Consider the following 21,901-nt stretch of genomic DNA (forward strand, 5'->3'; position numbering starts at 1 on the left):
GATTTCTCCATCATATTCTGCCTTATTAAAGGTAACTGCCTAGTGTTCTGAACTCTTCTTTTCTCCAGTTGTCTCCCTTCTTCCTATTCTGCTTTTTCTATGGAAAAGTTTGAGTGTATTTGAAGCACCAGCTTTCTCTTTTTTATGGCTATTATTAATGTTTTGGACTGAATCTTACTGGCCCAGGTGTTTTTATCTCCTTCTCTCTGCTGTCCTAGAAGCCTTTGTAAAAGACAGGAAAGAAGTGGATGATGATAACTGGGCAGCATATGATGAGCATAAGGCTTTGTATGTCCTGCAGCATTGGGATGAAATGCCAGAATATGGGTACAAATTAGTACCAGAACATGTGGAAGTTCGGTCACTTCACAACCCAGAGAACCCTGGGCTTATGCAGGTAAGAGACGCTTGTATTCACACCAGGGTACCCTTGTATTCTGAAACCTAGAAGACATGCAAGAAAAATATCTTTAGGACACCTGGTCCCCACCCCCATCATTCTGTCTCAGGGATTTGACCAATTCAGCTTGAAATGTCTTAGGCAAGGGGTGCTCAATCTCTGGATCATGGCACTGTGTCTTCCAGCTTGTGGGGCTTCCTATAGATCTCTAAATTTGACGGTGGGTAAATGGTGGTACTGCCAAATCTCCAGACTCATGGGGAGCCCTGGGACCTGTGCACTGGATCTGGTGCTCAATCTCAGTGCACAAGGCTGGCCTGGGGCAGCATCAGGCCACTGGGATCCAATCCTGGCATGCAGGAGGTGGGAGAGGGCAGTACTGAGCCACTGGGATCCAATCCTGGCATGGACAGGGTGGTGTCAGGTTCCCAGGGACCAATACCAGTACACTGGGCAGGAAGGGGGTGAAGCTGGGGCCCAGGGCCTGATCTGGCCTGCAGACAAGCACTGTACCATTCATCTGGCCTATAGGGGCAAATCCCACTGTCCTAAGCAAAGGGATTTTCCCCTTTCCCTTCAAAGATTTTTCCACAGTACAGTAACAAATACTTCCTGTTGATCCACCTGTTTTCTTTGCTAAGGTTCATCCTATAAGTGCTGGTTATACTGCTGGTTGCATTTGTGATGCTGAGGTGGCCAGTATTGAACACAGTAAAATCAGCTGTCTGTTCATTTTGTAGAGCTTTTTATCTGAAAGGACTTCAGTGTACCGTCTTTGGAGGGGAGGGATAGGTTAAATTCTCCAGAAAGTCTATCCAACCTCTGGGCAACCCCTGGCAATTGGATGAAGCTTGCAGCCTTACTCAGTAACAGTAAGGAAGGAACTGCTGTTAAACAGAAAAGCCATGCAGTGGGTCAGTAATCAAATTTTAAGGCCAAAAATAACTATTGTGATGATCTAATCTGCCATCCAGCATAACACAGACCATAGAACTTCACCCAGTGATTTCTAGTTCAAACCCAATAACTTATGCTTGAGCTACAGCAAATCTATTACCTAGACCTGCAGTCCTGAATTCAGGATTTCAGGGGTGAGAGAATCCCCACTCACACCCTTAATAAAGTTGTCCCAACAGTTAATTATCCATGTTAGAAATGTTAAACTTATTTTTAGTCTGAATTTATCTACTATCCATTTCAAAATATTGAATCTTGTTCTTCATACACTGTATTAAAAGGTCTCTGCTAGCAGGGTGCTTTTGCCATGGACTGCCAAGGTGCAGATACCCATACGTTTGGAGCCCTTTCAAAAGGAGAACATTTTCTGGGTGCTAACCCTGCAGCCCCAGAAACTGGCATAAGTAGTAAGGGGAGGGTTCCCCCTTATATAGAAAATCATAAGGGTCAAGGTCACAAGCCAATGAGCCAAAGGGAAAGTACAGGTAAAGGGTAAAGAAATATCAACACTGGGGTAACATACACTCAGCACCGTAATTTCCCCTCAGTGCCTCCAGAGGCATCCCCAAACAAGCCTTTAGTCCCTACAGCACTCAAACAGCAGCCTGCAGCTACCCTCAAGCCTGAGTCCAGCTCCATCAGTCCACAGTCCTGGTTGACCAAGCCAGTGAGATCTCCAACTCCACTGTGCACGGCTCTGTGTAGGACTGACCAGGTTCCAGAACCTGCTGCTCTCTCTTCCCTTACTCTAGTTTCAAGCTTCCTCTTCCTTTATCCTTTGCCTCCCAGCCCCTGGGGGTTTCTGGGAGTTGTAGTCCATATTAACAGGCATCACAGCTCTGCAAACTACCCTCTGGTTCCACCTGCTGTTACACACATATCTTTGACATTACAATTTCAAAAGGGCAGCAGCTGGTACATTCTAGTTGTTTTGTGTGAACCAGCTGAGAATGATTCAAATGTAGCAAAACTCAATCCAACCTCCACACTGCTTCATCCAAGGTTAAAGTTGGAGTGGTTTTGGGTTGTGCTATATTTGAAATGTTCTCAGCTCATTTACACGTAACAATTAGAAGGTACCAGCTGCTTCCCTTTTGAAATATTCTGCTTTTGAAAGGGCTCCAAATGCATGTGGGTCCACCCCCTACAGCCTTTGATCAAATTACCTCTTAAATTACCTTGTCAAATTACCATCTTTGAGAAGCTGAATACATTGAGTTCCTTCAGTCTCTCAGAGCAGACTGTGGCAATACCTGTTTTTAGACCTCAGATTATTCTTGTAGTTTTCCAGGATGCTGTGCTGTCTGTCGTGTGTCGTGTCATCGTCCCCCCCCCCCCCCCCAATTGTATTTAGCTGTAGTAAACTAGCCTCAAGCAAGAAACATTTTAAGAGATCCAGCTCAATATAAGTGACTGGTCTTCATCACTGATTATCATTCCACCAGTCATGTCATTCAGAAACATTGTACAAGAGAAAATAGTTTTTTTTTATAAAAGTACTAAATTGAGCTTGGGGAAGAATCAGTCATTGAGACATCCTGTTGGAAATGCTTTTGCCTTCCAAGGTGCTGAAATTTTACTAACAATAATTGGAAATTATTAATTATGACTCCATTTATTAATCTGTGCTGTACTAATGTTAATTGTACAGTGCTAAGTCAAATGTCTTACTGAAGTCCTAGTATCTTAAAATAGTATAATTACTTTGGTTAACCATACTTTTAATGTCATAAAAAATTATATCAGGTTCATTCAATGAAAATAGAATAAGGACATATGCAGGAAAAATAGGTAACTAAGTCTTTGAATAAGAAAGGGTCCTAAACACAGACTAACAGAAGGAACATTTTTACAGTCTGCTCTGAGTGACAGCTCAACGTGGTACCATAGCGGAGGTGGCTTGGGAGATGCACCATGACGGTAGTGTAAGGAGGGGTGGGTCAGTGGGGCAGAGTGCCTAAGCAAGGAGGCAGGGGTTGGATCCCAGGTGGAGTGAGGAGAGGGGCATCCCTCCTATCCCTCACATCCCTGCTGTTCTGGCTCCAGCCCCGGCAGCAAGCAGTAGTGGTGGCCTGTCAGCAAGTGGAGGGCACTGGGAAATATAGTTTTGTGCACCAACAGTGGTTAGAGTTTGCTGTTGCTGGAGGAAGACATCATCCTGATTTTTGCAGCCAAAAATGAGGCAGGGTTTGGGCTTTACATGAACATCTGCAGCAAAAAAATATGGAGGCATCTCCCCTCAGCAGCAGCAAACTTCAGCTGGTACTCCTGCAGGCTGCCCACTGCTGGAGCCAGAGAAGGTACAGGGCAGGGAGGATAGGGACTGAAGCATTTTTAAAGGTCTTCTCTCCCTCTTCCCCCCCCCCTTTAAAATTAATAAATATGTTTAGCTAAATATTGACCTAATTTGTGAATAATTTCACTCCTGGGACCTTAAGACATCTTGGGCCATTGAGTCCAGTTTCCTGCCAATGCAAGTGATCATAAACTAAAGGAATTCCCATACTCACCATCTCAGACCCTCGCATAGAATTGCAAGGAACAGTATCATCAATGCTAAGACCACCCTATGATGTGCCACAGATAAAAGCAGGGGACACAAGGGCACTGCTGGTACACGCCTAATACTATAATAGGGAAGTAGTTAATATATACCCAGAAGACGACCACGCTTTACACTAGAAAGGAAGGCAAAATCTTTCATCATTCGTGCTACACCAATCTGATCTACAGAAAATACTCTTTCCTGCCCCCAGATTTGCTGTTTGCTATAGCTGAGCAGAAGAGCAAGACCTTTTAGCCAGGAACCTCTGAGGTTTTTGTACTTGAGTGGGCATCAGTTCATCCAGTCAAAAACTCCCAGCCTTATAGATTCATAGATGTTAGGGTCAGAAGGGACCTCAATAGATCATCGAGTCCGACCCCCTGCATAAGCAGGAAAGAGTGCTGGGTCTAGATGACCCCAGCTAGATACTCATCTAACCTCCTCTTGAAGACCCCCAGGGTAGGGGAGAGCACCACCTCCCTTGGGAGCCCGTTCCAGACCTTGGCCACTCGAACTGTGAAGAAGTTCTTCCTAATGTCCAGTCTAAATCTGCTCTCTGCTAGCTTGTGGCCATTGTTTCTTGTAACCCCCGGGGGCGCCTTGGTGAATAAATCCTCACCAATTCCCTTCTGTGCTCCCGTGATGAACTTACAGGCAGCCACAAGGTCGCCTCTCAACCTTCTCTTGCGGAGGCTGAAAAGGTCCAGTTTCTCTAGTCTCTCCTCGTAGGGCTTGGTCTGCAGGCCCTTGACCATAGGAGTTGCCCTTCTCTGGACCCTCTCCAGGTTATCCGCATCCTTCTTGAAGTGTGGCGCCCAGAATTGCACGCAGTACTCCAACTGTGGTCTGACCAGCGCCCGATAGAGGGGAAGTATCACCTCCTTGGACCTATTCGTCATGCATCTGCTGATGTACGATAAAGTGCCATTGGCTTTCCTGATGGCTTCATCACACTGCCGGCTCGTGTTCATCTTGGAGTCCACTAGGACTCCAAGATCCCTTTCCACCTCTGTGCCACCCAGCAGGTCATTCCCTAGGCTGTAGGTGTGCTGGACATTTTTCCTCCCTAGGTGCAGCACTTTGCATTTCTCCTTGTTGAACTGCATCCTGTTGTTTTCTGCCCACTTGTCCAACCTATCCAGGTCTGCTTGCAGCTGTTCCCTGCCCTCCGGGGTGTCCACATCTCCCCATAGCTTTGTGTCATCTTCAAACTTGGACAGAGTACATTTGACTCCCTCGTCCAAGTCGCTGATGAAGACATTAAAGAGTATCGGTCCAAGGACCGAGCCCTGCGGGACCCCACTGCCCACACCCTTCCAGGTCGAGACCGACCCATCCACCACGACTCTTTGGGTGCGACCCTCTAGCCAATTCGCCACCCACCGGACTGTGTAGTCATCCACATCACAGCCTCTTAACTTGTTCACCAGTATGGGGTGGGATACCGTATCGAAGGCCTTCCTGAAGTCTAAGTATACGACATCCACCCCTCCTCCTGTGTCCAGGCGTTTCGTAACCTGGTCATAGAAAGAGACTAGGTTGGTCAGGCATGATCTGCCCGCCACAAACCCATGCTGGTTTCCCCTCAGCATAATTTGTCCTGCCGGGCTCTCACAAATGTGAGCCTTGATAATTTTTTCAAAGACTTTACCAAGGATGGAGGTGAGACTGACTGGCCTATAGTTGCCTGGGTTCTCCTTCCTCCCCTTTTTGAAAATGGGGACCACGTTAGCCCTTTTCCAGTCCTCCGGGACTTGGCCCGTGCGCCACAAACGTTCGAATATTCCCGCCAGTGGCTCTGCAATGATGTTGGCCAGTGCCTTCAGCACCCTCGGATGGAGCTCATCCGGGCCTGCCGACTTAAAGGCATCCAGTTCTTCCAAGTGACTCTGCACCACCTCAGGATCTACGTATGGAAGTCTGGCACCTTGCTGCTGCCTCTCTACAATCCCAGTGAGAGACTTGTCGTGCCCCTCACTTAGGAACACTGAGGCAAAGAACTCGTTGAGGAGTTCAGCCTTGTCCCTCCTGTCTGTCACCAATTATTTCTGGCCATTTAGCAGGGGTCCTATTCCTCCCTGGGCCTTCCTTTTACTCCCAATATATCTAAAAAACAATTTCTTGTTGTCTTTTACTTGGGTTGCCATCCTCAGCTCCATGGTAGCTTTGGCCCGCCTAATTGCCTCCCTACAAGCACGAGCAGAGGAGGTATATTCATCTTTAGTGATCTCACCCTGTTTCCACTTTTTATGTGCTCCCCTTTTGGCCCTTAGGCTGCCCTGGATTTCTCTGGTCAGCCATGGAAGCCTCCTGGCCCCTTTCCCTCTTTTGCCTCGCTCGGGGATCGTCTTGCTTTGTGCCCGAAGGATCGTTTCCTTAAGGCACAGCCACCCTTCTTGGGCTCCCATCCCTTCAAAACTCCTACTCTGCAGTGCGTCAATATGTACCGCCCAGTCATGGGATGAATCCCACCAGGTCTCTTTTAGCCCCACTAAGTCATAGGTGTTTAGTGCAAGCAGGAGCGCTAGTTCATCCTGCTTGTTCCTCATGCTCCTAGCATTAGTATATAGGCACTTGAGCCCTGCGACTGGTGCCTTTGCTGCCCCCCCGCTCCGAGTCCCAAGGGGCCCATTGTTTCTTACCTTCTTGTTTCTTACCTGTTCTGTAGTGCTGGTCTTCCCATAGCTTTCAGGTTTCCAATGTCCTCCTTCTTCAGGCTGGGCTGTCCTTGTGGGTGCCACATGGTTTGGTGGTCCACAGCTTCCCCTGCCCTCGTACTCCCCTCCCCCCAACGAGCCTAGTTTAAAGCCTGCCGGAGGAGATCCGCCAACCTAGTAGAAAACACACGCTTACCTTTGGGGGACAGGTGAAGCCCATCCCAGCTGAGCATGTCCCTCGTCGTGATGTGCGGGTCATTATCCAGGAAGCCGAAGCCTGCCTCGAGACACCACTGCCGAAGCCGCCAGTTGGTTTCTCAGATGCAGTTCTCCTGCCGTCTTCCTCGTCCAGTTACTGGTAGGATGGAAGAGAAAACCACCTGTGCACCAAACTCCTTCAGCACGCCACCCAGAGCACTGTAGTCCGCCATCAGGTGATCAGGGGTTCTTCTGGCCGCATCATTAGTACCCACATGGACTAGGACCATGGGGTAGTAATCGGTGGGCTTGATCCTGGCCTGGATTACCTCCGTCGCATCCCGAATCTTTGCTCCAGGGAGGCAGCATACCTCTCGTGCCGAGGGGTCCTGGCGACAGATGGGTGTCAGGATGGAGTCGCCTATGACGAGCACTCATTGCCTCCTCCTCTGGGTCCTCGTGGATCTCTTGATCTGTTCGGAGTGTGAAGAACGTGGTGTTTCTTCTTGCCCAAGGGTTTCCTCCTCCCCTTCCATCTCCTGCAGGGTCACCAGGGCCTCGTACCTGTTCACCAGTTGGACTGGAGAAGCTGGTACCGATTCGCTGCGAGCTGCTTCGGTCCTGGCTGTGACCGTCTGCCACTCTGCTGCGGAAGGCACTCCCCGGGCTGCTTCTTCCTTCAGTGCCTGGGCCTGCAGGGAAAGGAAATAACTGTCAATTTCATCCTCTGCCTCCCTGATACCCCTCAGCCTGCTAACCTTGGCTGTGGTCAACATCCCAATGCCTGTCAGAGGAAGGCAAAAGAAAAATACCAGTAACATTCAAAAGGGACAAATTAGTCCTTCTTGGCTTTCACTGGTGACCAGTTAGAGCCCTGAGGCATAGGATTACCACATGCTATCCATACTACAGAGATACTTTTATATCCCAACCTGGGGATCGCAAACACAGCTCCACACACAAACACACTAATAGGAAGGGAAGTTCTGGCCCACTATTCATGCCATCCCTTCTATAGATTTGTCCAGGTCAATTTTAAAGAGATGTAGGTTCTTTTCCTTCACTTTTCTGCTTGGAAGGTTGTTCCAAAATTGCATTCTTCTGAAAGTTAGAAATCTTATTTCTTATCTAAATGTATGTGTAAGCAGTTTTTAGCCATTTGACTCTGTGCCAGGGCTGGTTTTTAGCCTAAAACACTCTTTCCTTTCTCTAATTTTCACCCTACATATATACTTAGAAACAGTGATTACATCACCTCTCAATTCCAGTTTTGCTAAACTAAACTAGATGAGCATCTTTAAATTTTCTTTCACAAGAAAAGGTCTTGATCTTAGTGGCCTTTCTTTGAACTTATTCCAGTTTAAGTTCAAGGTAAACCTACATTTTTGGCAAATAAATTATTTGCTAAAAATAAATCCCCAGCTCTAGTTAAAATGCAGGTTAGTTTCATGAAACTGAAATTATAAAGTATTAGCAATCCTCTAGCAGGTGGAAGTTTCCTGAATAGGACTCTGCTTTGAGGCTGGGCATTTGAGTTGGTGTCATCTGAAAAAGACATTTATTGGATTAACTCCATTGTTCATGGGAGTTAATACATAATGTACTTTATTAATATAGATTTTGGAGAATCCTTTGAAACAGCTCAGTTTTCTCCTTTCCTCAGGGTTCACTCCACATGTGGATTGACATGTTTCCAAATGATGTCCCAGCACCTCCCCCTGTCAACATCAAGCCACGATTGCCACTCAGGTAAAGACCCCAGTCTCCTGCCCCTTCTGCAGGCAGAGGGAGACCCTGGCACACATGACCCTTGAGTGTGCCAGGCTGCAGCCTCTCCATCTCCACCTCCAGAACCTCCTTCTGAGGTTCTGGTTGAATTTCATCTCCACCTTTTTGTTTTTGGTCACCCCAGTCCGGCCCCACCAGGTCCTGGGACCTCCTGGTCAACCTCTTCCTGGTCCTGGCCAAGTGGGCCCTGTGCTTGACCAGGAAGGAGGCTCTGGTCAGGAAGGTGCCCAGAGACTATGGGGCTGCTTTCCTCTCACTTGTCCGTGCACATTTCTGGGCAGAGCACCAGTGGGTGGCGTCCACCAGCTCCTTGGATGCCTTTGAGGACCAGTGGGTGTGGCCTGGGGGGCTCTGCTTGGTGTCCCCCTCAGGTGCACTCATTTTCATGTTTTGACCCTTTGACCCTCACCTCATTCCTGTCCTGTTTTTTGCCTTTGTTGTCCCAAGTATTTTGTTGTAGCATTCCCCCATTAGCCCCCATATAGTAGGGGCTACTAGTTAGCTAGGTGGGCCTTAGGGCCCATGGTATTTGAATGTTACAAATAGACAGGTAAAGACCTCAAGGGATGGGGCAGGAGATGGTGGTCAGAGGTGTCTACAGGTTCACTATTTATAACTGCAGCAGAAGGACAGTTTTGCAGGAAACTAGTTCGGTCAGCATCCACAGAGAAGTGTGAAGTGAATGAAATGGGCAGGCTAACCAGCCACTGCTAGTCTTGCAGATTGCTAGCTGACCTACATATCTGCTTCACTTCTGTAATGGTAGGGGCAGTGGGGTATGGTGGTAGTGGAAGTGGTGGGCGCATTGAGAGTATGCTGATCACTGTAGACCAGGAGGGAGGGGAGGGATGAATGGGACGTGGAAGAGTGGAAAGGAAGGCTTACCTTCCTGGGCTGTTGCTGCTGCTGTAGCAACATCAGCTCTACTCTTGCAGCAGTAGCCCAATAGCCGTGCTCCCTGGGAGCTGTCCTTTGTGCCCCATTCACTTCTTCCCCACCAGTACTTACCATTTGGGCACATAGCTCTACCTGCTTTGGCAAAGACTCCACTGTGGGGGAAACACCATTCTTCTTGCTCCTCTTCCCCCCCACCCTCCAGATATACTGCTTATCTGGGCTCCTGCACCAGGCCCTGGCCTGCATCACAAGGGGAAAACACACTAAGACTCCCACTGTACTGAGCAGATTAAGTGTGGGTGCTGGTGCCATTCCACGGGAGTGGTTTTACTTAGTTCTTGCAAACTCTAAATGAGATTGTGCTTTTCTAACCTGACCCTGGGCTTTTCCTTCTCCTCATAGTTATGAGCTACGTGTTATCATTTGGAATACAGATGATGTAGTTCTTGATGATGTCAATCCAATAACAGGAGAGACCTCCAGTGACATCTATGTGAAAAGGTGAGATGTTTCTCATCGGATGAGTTGTCTGTCCTAGTTAGTTTTCCCCCAGTCTCATTTCTGAGCAGCTCCCTACTGCCTCACCTCATCCAGTTTCTGTTCCTTTCTCCCAGGATGGACATTCCCTATATGGTGCATGTAGCTCACTGGCTGCAGTCCTCAAGAGGACTTTGTACTAGCATCCAGCCCAGTCTTGTGCTGCTGTGCTGCTGAGCATAGTGGTCCTTATACTGTGGGAATTTGGCCATGACATTGCCTCTTATGATATTATGCTGATTTCTGAATGGTTTGGACCAGGATTCTAAAGGGTGCAATTCTGCTGACATTTTATGTATCAGAAATTAACTGTGGGTCCAGATCTTACTATTCAAATGCCTAATTTTTTATTCCTAATTTGATCTTGGAATAGGATTTGCATTTATGAAAATTGCCAGATAGGGAGAAGCCCCTTTAGAATCCTGCACTGCCTATGGCTGTGGCCCATAATAGACTTTCCACGTTGATGTACTCCCAATTACCCGGTGAGTTGGTAGAGCATTTAGTTTGTTGAGTATAACCATAAGCCCCTTGGACCAAGGCTACTAAAAAGTAGTCTAATAATGTGGAACACTATTGGGTAATAACTAACTGGGCAGTGCTCCTACATGGCAAGGCTTGCTCCTTCCTGTATCCCTGCTACTTAGTGATGCTTGCACTTGGAGCTGCTTTAAAGCATTGGTCAGTGTTAACTGAGCTTCTTCTATAGCTGGATCAAAGGGCTGGACCACAACAAACAGGAAACAGATGTTCACTTTAACTCTCTGACTGGGGAAGGTAACTTCAACTGGAGGTTTGTCTTCCGCTTTGACTACCTCCCAACTGAGAAGGAGATCACCTACAAGAAAAAGGACTCCATCTTCTCCTTGGAGGAATCAGAGTTCAGGGAGCCAGCTGTCCTTGTCCTTCAGGTTTGGGACTATGACAGGATTTCAGCTAACGATTTTCTAGGTACAGTATCCTACTGAGATGATGGTATCCATGTGTCCAGCTTGTTCCCACTTCTCTGGAGCTTAAAAGAAGGTCTCTTTTAGGGCCTGTCTACACTAGAAGACTTGACTGGTAGAGCTGTACCAGCCATCAATTAGTAGAGGCTCACCTTGTACCACCCAGAGTTCCATAGCTTATCACATCAAGGATTAGGTTTAAGCAGTTCCAGTCAAATCTGGTCACTGAGTGTAATATGCTATAATAGACAAAGCCTGTATAGCTGTTCAATTGCATCTGCACTCAGTTTTTTGCTAGCACAGCTCTGTCAGCCAGAGGCTGTTTTTTGATATCCACAATGAAGCTGACAAAACTTTGCAATGCGGATCAGGCCCAGTGGAGAGAGACTGAGGTGCAAGAAGCAAACTTGGCTGTGCTTGTATTTATAGGCTCCTTTGTCCCACTTAGAGTTGTTGCCCACAGACCCCCTGGATCTGGTTGGGCTTCAGGCTTCCTGTGTCATTTGAATTAAATCCCTTCCTTAAAACTAGCCATTGTTTTCTTCACTGCTCTTCCAACTTGTTAAGCATATTTATTCCATACTTAACAGAGGGTAAGTAAGCAGTTTCCTTTCAGGTTGTTACTGTGAATAGTGACAGTCATGGTCTCCTCAGCTCCTTCCTGCTGCCTTTGCTCTATCTGCTGCAGATGCTGAGCCCTCTGCTGCTCCTGAAACACTGCTGTATAAATAGGATACCCTGGGTTTGATTTCTAGAGGAAGCCTTCCAACAAAGGACAGGGGCCTGTAATACTGATGGTGTTCAAGTGCTAGCATGGCAGACATAACTTAGGGCCCAAGGGATGTGTACACTTGGTTGGGTTTTGGTGCCCTGTCTTGACACTGACGTGCTTTGTAACCGTGACCAAATCCTTTTTCCTTCCTGAGACTTAGCTTCTCTATCTATAAATAAGGAAAATGGTGTTGAGGACCTTTTGCCAATTTGTTTTAAAACTCTGAGTAGAAACTACTCAGGGTTGTGCAGGAGCACTACTATGACTGTCTGGACTGAGATGGGGGGTAAGCTAAGCAAGGGTCAAGACTGGCCCCACATCCAACATGAATTTCCATGAACAATAAACTTTGAGGCCCACTCTTCCTTTCCTGTATTTTCAGGGTCAATTGAGTTGAAATTGAATGATATGGTGCGGGCAGCCAAGACCTCGGAGCAATGCACTATTAAGATGGCCAAGGAAAAAGCCACTCCCCGCTTCTCCATCTTTCGAAATAAGCGGATGAGAGGCTGGTGGCCTTTTATTAAACTGAAAGATCAAGAGGATGAAGAGAGGGAGGAGAGAGAGGCCAAAGAGAAGAAGAAGAAGAAAAAAAAGTGGAACAAGTCGGTCAAGCCAGAAGACACTGAGTTTACAGACCCTAGTGGGAACAAGTACATTTTGACGGTAAGGAGGTGTTCCTGAACAGGAAAGTAACGGACCTTACAAAAGATCCACTCAGCCCATTTGCTAACAGACATTTCTGGTACTACCTCCTGTTGATGTCTGCATTGAGTCCCAGGGCCTTGTCTGTCTGGTTCCAGACAGGCTTATTTTGATGTTTCACCCAGATCTGCACCCTCTTCATCTCCCAGTCTGAATGCTGGATGGCTCTCAGAGGTAGAGCCAGGATGTACTGATACAGGAGGCACATCCTTATCCACAATAGGAAGAAATCTACCAGGTGCATTTAGCAGGCAAAATGACTTGTGCTTCAAATAACTAATAAGAAAACCTATTACTCTAAACAATTCTCCCATTCCAGTATTTTAGCCAATTTGCTAAAAGAATATGGGCTTATTTCTGAGTGCAATCAAAGTATCTGACAGCCAGCACAACCTACCATATGGCACTGGATGACTTAGCTGTATTTTTTTATCTAGACACTTGGGTTTCTCAAGGGCATAGCCAAAATATTTCCTGCCCTACAATGAGACTTAATTATGGTTCCTATAGCCCTTATGGGTCTCCCTTTCAAACAAATGGCAATAGCCTCCCTGTTCCACCTAATTAAGACGGTGGCATTTCTGTACCACAATGAGACATGCTCCTGAGAGTAAAGTCCTCCTGGTACATCCTCCACATATCTCTAGAATAGAGTGGTCTTATGGTTCTTGCCAATGTTCTGTGAATTCCACCTGGGTCAGCAGGTCTTCTCAAAAGCTCATGGTTCTCAAGCAGTATCACCTCTGGACTCAGTGTTAAGAAGATATTAGCCTACTACACACTGTAGCAGACTCCTCAGAGGCACTAAGGCAAGCTATTGTCTCCTAGATTTCAGTTCCTGCCTGCCTGCTCAATCAACCACCCAAATAACCAAATAGTTTTCCTGCCATTCCTTTGATGTTGCTAATGATCCTATAGGGCTCTATGCAAGTCCTTATAAGTCCTACAGGGCTGTATGCAGGGTGCCTCTCAGGCACCCCTGTGGCCTCCATGCCACCCTCCATAGCTACAACACAGTCCTCCAGTTCCAGCTTAAATTCAATACAAATACAATCAACCATTTTCAACAAAAATCTCCCCCAACTCTGGGCATTTGAGAGGAAACTGAGGAGTGAAATGTGTGTACCACTCTTAATTATTCAGTGAGGAGAGGGAGGCAGAGCTAGAGAACCCTCCACAGGTACTACAGGCAAAAGAATTCTTTGGTCAAAAACTCAGGGGCTGAGCAGACCTGCAGGTGAGAATGCATGTGTGTGTTTGTGTATGATCAATCTTGATTCATTACTGGTAAGAAATTTCATTTTTCCCCTCTCCTATTACCCTGGCTCAGGCAGTCTCCTGCATGTACTGGCTCCAGAATCCTCTTCTGCTCTGGTCTGGAGAGAAGTTGGTCCTGGTTCCTCTGTGAGCCAAACATAGGAGAAGGAGTAGGGACAGTGTCCCTAGGCATATAAAGTACCCCACAACAGGCATGTATTCAACCAGCCACAGCAGTGAGATTTAGCCCCAAGGTTGGCAGTCTCACCACCTGAAGGCAGAGAATTGACTCCTGGAGTTTAAATGGGCATGCAGCCTGTCAAGGGTTATAATATTTGGTAAAGGATGTGAAGCCAGAATCTGAAGTTTCACCATAATTCAATGAATATTTTGAATGTCCTGGAGTTTACTAAATAGATTCATTCTGTTTGACCCTATAACATGGATGAATCCTCCAAAAGCCTTATCCAACAGTGGGAAAGGGGCCAAAAGAGAGAGAGGGATCAAGCATGTAAGTGGGAGAACATACTGGAAATATGGGAAAGCTACTGGGATCAAATGAGAGCACATTGAGCACAGACCCCAGGCAGCACCCACTGTTCAGCAGCTTTCTGGGGAGAGAGTGGGCATTACCTAGTGAAATTATGCAAGAATATGTGCTTGTTATAGTGCTTGGAATAAGGGTTCCTCAGTTGACTTTCCTGCTCTGAAACTGCTAGAAAAGGGGTTTTCAACCTTTTTTAAGCAGGGTACCCCTTCTGGTGGGAGCTGGGGGGTGCTGACAGCTGGCTGGGGGGGAAGGGGGGATGCTGACAGATGGCCAGATGCAAAGCCAGCGGTGTGGGGAGTTCACACGAGGCCACCACCGCAATCTATACACTCCATGTTGCCACTAAGCTCTGCTTTCCTGTACCTGGGTATCTCCACTTCTTCACACTGCCAGCTTCACATCCAGCTGGCCATCAGCACCACCTCCCCCCCCGGTGGTGGCATGGAGAGCTCGCACACAGTGGCTGCCCCTGCCACCATCTATACTAGGGGTGGGTAAAATATGGCCTGCGTGGCCATTCTATCTGGCCCGTGGGCTCCCTAAAAATTTAGAAAATTAATATTTATCTGGGGAAAAGTGGCCAGGGGACAAGCGGAATGCAGGAGGGGGGAAAGCGCCCCCTCCCCCATCCTGTGATTGTTGCCCCGTGCTGCAGCCGCTCACAGCCCGCCTAGGGCTGCCCAAGCCTGCTCCAGACAGCCCCGCACGGGCTGAGTGGCTGCAGTAGGGAATGCTGGCCACAGGGCAGGGGAGAGGCTGCTTCCACACTGCCCCCACACTCAGCTTTTCCCCGGGCTCCTTCCCTGCTCCTTCCTGTCGCAGAGGAAAGCGGTCTTTCCCCCGCCCTATTGCCAGTGCTCCCTGCTGCAGCCACTCGCAGCCCGCACGGTGCTGTCTGGAGCAGGCACAGGTAACCCAAGGCAGGCTGCGAGCAGCTACAGCGTGGGGCACTGGTTACAGGGCAGGCAAGGACCGTTTCCCCCCCTTCCTTTCCCCCCCGCCCCCACCACACTCAGCACCAGCTTGTAACCTGGCCCCACTGCCAGCCTAGGCCCCATGCCGGCTCTGGGCTCACCCGTTGGGGCTGCGTGTGATGACAGCAGCTGTGGCCCCCCTGCTTGCTGCACCAAGCAGTGTTTGCCATTGCCGCCTGTGGGCTGCCCAGCGCGCAAGCTCCGGGAGGCCAGCAGCAGCCAACACTGCCTGGCGGCAAGTGGGGGGCTGCAGCTGCTGCCGCCACGCACAGCCCCGATGGGCAAGCCCGGAGCTGGCGCAGAGCCCAGGCTGACAGCGGGGCCAGGTTACAAGCTGGTGCTGAGCACAGGGAAAAGCAGCCCCTCGCTTGCCCTGTGGCCAGCGCCCTGTGCTGTAGCTGCTTGCAGCCTGTGTCTACTCCAGACAGCCCCATGTGAGCTGTGAGCGCCTGTAGAAGGGAGTGCCAGCCATGGGGTGGGTGAGGGTTCACTTTTCCCCGTTCTCAGCACCAGCTTCTTCCCTGCTGGCGAGCAGGGGGTCAGGGCTGTGCGCTACCCCCTGCCTGTACCATGGGGCTGGGGAGGCACTGGGAGTCAGCGGGAGCACAGGGTCCGCACCAGTATCCCGGGGCCAGTGCTGGCGGGGCCCAGAGCAGGGTGGCAGGAGCACAGGGTCCCAGCTGGCAGGGGCTCTATGGACCCGGGCCAGCTCCCCCCTCTCCTTGCTGGTGCAGCCCAGCCTGGCTCCACAGACCCCTCCCAGTCTGCGCCCTGCTTTGGGCCCCACCAGTGCTGGCCCTGGGACATTGGTCCCAAGCCATTGGGACATTGGTTCCAAGATGGTGATCAGGGGGCAGGGCACCTGTCAAGGGGCGGGGCTACCCATGCAGCCCTCAACAGTTTGCTAAAACTGGGTAAGCAGCCCTCTGCCTGAAATAATTGTCCACCCCTGATCTATACACTCAGCACCGCTGCCGCATGCCGGGAGGAAGAGGTGCTGACAGCCAGCCTCATTTGAAGCTGGTGGCACAGAGAAGCAGGGATATTTGGGTGCAGGAAAACAGTGCCCAGCAGCAGCATGGAGTGATAGGATGGCAGCGGCGGCCCCAGGCCACTGTCAGCAACACCCCCCACCCCCTCCCCCGGCCAGCTGACTGGACATGAAGCTGGCAGCACGGAGAATAGGGGGTACTTAAGTGTGGAGAATCAGCGTGCAGTGGCAAAGTGGAGTGATGGATGGTGGCGGCAGTTCCGCCACCCGTGCCACCACTTCCCAAGCACCCCTGCTTCTCCGTGCTGCCACCACATACCCCCAGGGCCTTCCCAAGTACTTCCAGGGGTATGTGTACCCCCGGTTGACAAACCCTATGCTAGAAGGCTATCTTAGCTAATGCTAAAGTTCACGTGACCAGGGCCCAGGGACTTTGTAGGACCATGGACTGGGAATGTGAAGATCAGCAGATGTAGGAAGCAGTCTGGTCAGAAGTTCAGCAAGAGACTGGAAGAGACAGGCAGGGGGCTTCAACCTGACACACTGCAGACAGACCTGTGTGAAGGTCATCTCCTGTCTACAAAAAGAAAGGAATATCAGTTGCAGATGCCAGTAGTGTGCCAGAGCTCACAGTTCCATTGAAAGAGGCATTAGTGGGGGCCCCAGCTGACTTAAGAACGAGTGCTGGGCTGTGTTTGCAAACGTGGAGGGCCATGTTCTCTCCAAGCTGGCACTTGGCTAGTAGATTTTGATTGGGTATATTGGCTTCATAACTGTTCAAGAGGGAGTATCTTTTTTAGCTAGGGACGCAACTCAGTAGAAAAAATGGAGCCAGAGAAGTCTGTCTTCGGTGGTTGGTAATTGGAGACGGCAATAATTGCTCTGCGTACTTACAAGACATCTTGCAAAGTCCTGGTAGACTATGCAGTCTGCTGAGTTTGTCTATAAAACACCAGTGTGGGTTCTGAAGCAACGCAACATGTTTGCCTTAAATGTGTTTCTTTGCAGGGTAAGGTGGAAGCTGAGTTTCAGCTGCTGATGGTGGAGGAGGCTGATAAGAGCCCTGTTGGTTTGGGACGAAAAGAGCCTGAACCCCTGGAAAAGCCTAAGTGAGTATCACTAGATTTCAATCTAGAAAAGGCACTGGAATGGTTCAGCTGGTGTATGATGCCAATGCTGCTCTCTCTATGGGTCTCACTATTCTCAAGCACTTAGAGAAGGGTGCAGGTTTTGCATTACTGTGAAATCAAGGCTGCATACACACATTCAAATAATCTGCAACAATTCTCCCAGGCTTGTTCTCTTGGAAGAAAAACTTAACCAGTATCCCATGTAAAGACATTTACATACTGAGGCCCTGAAGAGTGGAGAGCTTGCAGTGCTGACACTGTGTAGCTAGGGGTAGGGGGCATGCCCTGTGCACACATCTCAGCATATTCTGCAGGCTCCCTTAGCATATTCTGCAACAGATGTCAGAAGTATGTAGGGCATCTCTGATTGGCTGACTTAGACTGCCTATGGTCAACCTGTGTTTGCCTGCAACACAGTACAGAGATTGTGAAGGGGGCATGGAGCAGCAGAGTCCAGTGAGTGACACACTGTTTCCCTGGGGGGATGAGGGGGAGTGTGGTGGGGTGCTGGAGGACTATGATCTCTTTTGAGAGAAGCCATGGTATGTATAGACATTCACTGTCCCAAGAAAAACTCCTGGATGTGATTTAACCTAGTTGTTCCCAGGTTATTTTTCTTTTGAAGCAGTGTTTTTTACTCTGGAAGAAGCCAGGAAATCTGTACACTGATGGTTTTTCCTGGGAGGCAGCAACTCTCCCAAGAGAAATTGAATGTCTGTTATGAGGCCCAAGATCAGAATCAAGAGATAATGAGCTGCTGGAGAACATGTGAGGCTGAGGCTCTGGTGTTATATTTAACTTCAGGAGACAAAGTGGGCCCAGGGGGTCAGAAATGGTAACCTGACCCTGTCGCTACAACAGTGAATAAGGTTTGAGGTTTCAAGTACTGACACTTAAGCCTGCTTAGTTCTGTACAAGCACCCTAGAATGTTCGTGCCAAAATTGGCCATTTAGGCTGCTTTCAGATGTGAAAAAAAACAAAAAAGATACTTTACTTTAAACTCAGTGCACTCCTGTGCTGAGCCCAGCACATACCCAGAAGAGGCAGCATGTTAGTTGGGCCCAGCTCACCCAGCATCTGTATAGATTGGGAGCTTTAGTGGGGCTTTTTTGGCACTTACAAAGGGAGTATCAAGAGCTATTCATAGCTTAAGAAACAAAACATAATTGAATCAGCTTTGGATAAAAGCACCAGAGAGCCCTCTGAAGCACCCGATTTATACAGACGCTTCAGAGCTGAGTTGAACTAGCGCTCTGCTTCTTCCAGTAAAGCATGGGGGTTTTTTTCATGTCTGTCAGCAGCCTTAATGATTAGATTGTGCAAGAGAAAAAGAAGTGGGGGAAAAAGCATTTTGAACCTGAAATCGAATGGTTATTCAAGAGAGATTTAATGAAAACTAATTAAATAAAAGTGGTTAAGGAGAGAATGGGCAGTTAGAGCCTCATTCTAGTCATTTTAAGGCAAGAAGACCTAGCTGAATTGTCCATCTCATTGTGCTAGTGTTACCTTGCAGTGCGGACAGTCTCAAGATCAGCTGAAAAGGTGGAAGAGAGAGTGTTGGTGTGGGGTTCAAAATGCACAAAGAGAACAAAATTAGATTTTAAGAAAATAGGGTCCTGGTTGGTCTGGTGGTGGTAGTAAGGTGCCCTCAGTAGTTTGCTGGTCTCAATGTCCTAATGGTTGAAGTGCATCAACAAAAGACAAGGTCTCTGGAATGGAGCAATAGGAGAGATGTTTTTTTTTCCCCGAGAGAATCTGTTCTATTATTTTGGTTCACAAATTTTCTCTTACGGTTTGAAAAAGGGAATATATGGGTGGAATAAGTCTTCCATAGTTTCATAGTTGGTAGGGTCGGAAGGGACCTGAGCAGATCATCAAGTCCGACCCCCTGCCATGGCAGGAAAAAGTACTGGGGTCAAACGACCCCAGCAAGGTGTACGTCTAACCTCCTCTTAAAGACCCCCAGGGTAGGAGCCAGCACCACTTCGCTTGGAAGTTGGTTCCAGATCCTAGCCACCCTGAGAGTGAAGTAGCACCTCCTGATGTCTAGTCTGAATCTACCCTCTGCCAGCTTGTGACCGTTATTTCTAGTCACTCCGGGTAGTGCTCAGGGGAACAGGGACTCCCCCAATGCCTGCTGGTCCCCTCTGACTAGTTTGTAACAGGCCACTAGATCCCCCCTTAACCTTCTCTTGTGGAGGCTGAACAGGTTCAGGTCCCTTAGCTTCTCCTCTTAGGGCCTGCCCTACTGCCCCCTGATCATGTGGGTGGCCCTCCTCTGGACCCTCTCAGTGCTGTCCATATCTCTCCTGAAGTGCGGCGCCCAGAACTGGACACAGTACTCCAACTGCGGCCTTACCAGTGCCGCATAGAGGGAGAGAATCACCTTCTTGGACCTGCTCGAGATGCATCTGTGGATGCATGACAAGGTGTGGCTGGCCTTCCTGACCGCGTCCCCACACTGTTGGCCCATGTTCATTTTGGCATCAATAATGATTCCAAGATCCTTTTCTGCCTCTGCACTGACAAGAAGGGAGTTCCCCAGCCTGTAGGTATGCTGCAGTTCTTCCTTCCCAGGTGCAGCACCTTGCACTTGTCAGTGTTGAAAACCATCCTGTTCCTCATCTGCCCACCCCTGTCTAGGTCCAATTGCAGCCTATTCCTCCCTTCTAGCATGCCCACATCCCCCTACATCTTAGTGTCATCAGCAAATTTTAACAGGGTGCTTTTTACCCCCTCATCCAAGTCACTGATGAAGATGTTGAACAGGGTCCAAGGACCGAGCCCTGGGGGACCCCACTGCCCACATCCCTCCAGGTCAAAAATGACCCATCCACCACCACTCTCTGGGTGCGGCCCTCCAGCCAGTTAGTGACCCATTTGACTGTGTAGGCATCAACACCACAGTCCCCTAGTTTTTTAATGAGAATGGGGTGAGAGACAGTGTTGAAGGCCTTCCTGAAGTCCAGAAAGACTACGTCCACTGCTACCCCTGCGTCTAAGGATTTGGTGACCTGGTCATAGAAGGCCACCAGGTTGGTCTGACACAACCTGCCTCTAATGAACCCATGTTGGTTGCCCCTAAGCATAACCTCCCCTCCTGGCCCCTCATGGACATGCGCCAGGATAATTCTTTCAAAAAGCTTACCCAGGATCGAGGTAAGACTGACTGGCCTATAGTTCCCTGGGTCCTCCTTCCTCCCTTTTTTGAAAATGGGAACCACGTTGGCCCTTTTCCAGTCCTCTGGCACCACACCAGAGCACCACGAGTGCTCGTAAAGCCATGCCAGGGGTCCTGCAATGACCTCTGCTAGTTCCCTCAGCACTCTGGGGTGAAGGTCATCAGGACCAGCTGATTTAAATACATCCAGTCCTTCCAGAAGTTCCCTGACTAGATCCTCACTAACCCTAGGCCTGGGTGCACCTCCCCCAGGGCCTGAGGGGGTGCCGGCAGACAGGCTGATCTGGTATCTGCTCAGGAAATTGGAGGCAAAGAAATCGTTAAATAGGTTAGCCTTGTCATCTGGTGTGACAACCAGATTTCCTAGCGTGTCTTGCAGAGGCTCCACATTCATAGAATCATAGAAGTAGGGTCGGAAGGGACCTTGTAGATCTTCAAGTCCGACCCCCTATCTGGGCAGGAGGAAAACTGGGCTCAAATGACCCCAGCCAGGTAGGCATCGAGCCACTTCTTAAAGACCCCCAGGGTAGGAGCCAGCACCACTTTCCTTGGAAGTTGGTTCCAGATCCTACCCACCCTAACTGTGAAGTAGTTCTTATGGATGTCTAATCTAAACCTACTCTCCAACAACTTGTGGCCGTTATTCCTTGTTATCCTGGGGGGCGCTAGGGGAAACAAGGTCTCCCCCAAACCCATCTGGTCCCCCCTAGTGAGTTTATACATGGTCACCAGGTCCCCCCTCAGTCTTCTCTTGTGAAGGCTGAACAGGTTCAGGTCCCGTAGCCTCTCATTGTAGGATCTGCCCTGCTGTCCCCAGATCATGAGGGTGGCCCTCCTCTGGACCCTTTCAATGTTGTCCACATCCCTCTTGAAGTGGGGTGCCCAGAACTGGACACAGTACTCCAGCTGTGGCCTGACCAGTGTCACGTAGAGGGGGAGGATTACCTCCTTGGACCTACTTGAGATGCACCTGTGGATGCACGATAGGGTCCAGTTAGCCCTGCCGACCGTGACCTTGCATTGTCGGCCCATGTTCATCTTGGAGTCAGTGATGACTCCAAGATCCCTTTCGGCCTCCGTGCTCTCAGGAAGGGAGTTTGCTATCTTATAAGTGTGCTACTGGTTACTACTTCCCAAGTGCAGCACCCTGCACTTGTCAGTATTGAAATGCATCCTGTTTTTGTTAGCCCACCCCTGCAACCTATCCAGGTCATTCTGCAATCTTTCCCTCCCTACTGACGTGCCCACCTCACCCCAAATTTTGGTATCATCAGCAAATTTGAAGAGGTTGCTTTTCACCCCGTCGTCCAAATTGCTAATAAAGAAATTGAACAGCGCGGGCCCAAGGACCGAGCCCTGGGGGACTCCGCTGCCCACTTCCCCCCAGGTCGAATATGACCTGTCCACCACCACC

The 21,901-nt window shown here is 49.1% G+C and overlaps 1 protein-coding gene across 1 annotated transcript in view; it reads left to right on the top strand.

Moving 5' to 3' along the window:
- LOC102568905 (fer-1-like protein 4) overlaps window positions 1–21,901 on the top strand; it is a 137,390-nt gene that overhangs the window by 109,720 nt on the left and 5,769 nt on the right. Inside the window, exons 39-44 of the mRNA XM_019485566.2 lie at window positions 219–397; window positions 8,421–8,506; window positions 9,845–9,943; window positions 10,689–10,930; window positions 12,081–12,364; window positions 17,184–17,284. Coding sequence (XP_019341111.2) covers window positions 219–397; window positions 8,421–8,506; window positions 9,845–9,943; window positions 10,689–10,930; window positions 12,081–12,364; window positions 17,184–17,284 — 991 coding nt within the window. The remainder of the gene's footprint in view (window positions 1–218; window positions 398–8,420; window positions 8,507–9,844; window positions 9,944–10,688; window positions 10,931–12,080; window positions 12,365–17,183; window positions 17,285–21,901) is intronic.

Source organism: Alligator mississippiensis, chromosome 9, assembly GCF_030867095.1.
Source record: "Alligator mississippiensis isolate rAllMis1 chromosome 9, rAllMis1, whole genome shotgun sequence".
Taxonomy (NCBI): domain Eukaryota; kingdom Metazoa; phylum Chordata; order Crocodylia; family Alligatoridae; genus Alligator; species Alligator mississippiensis.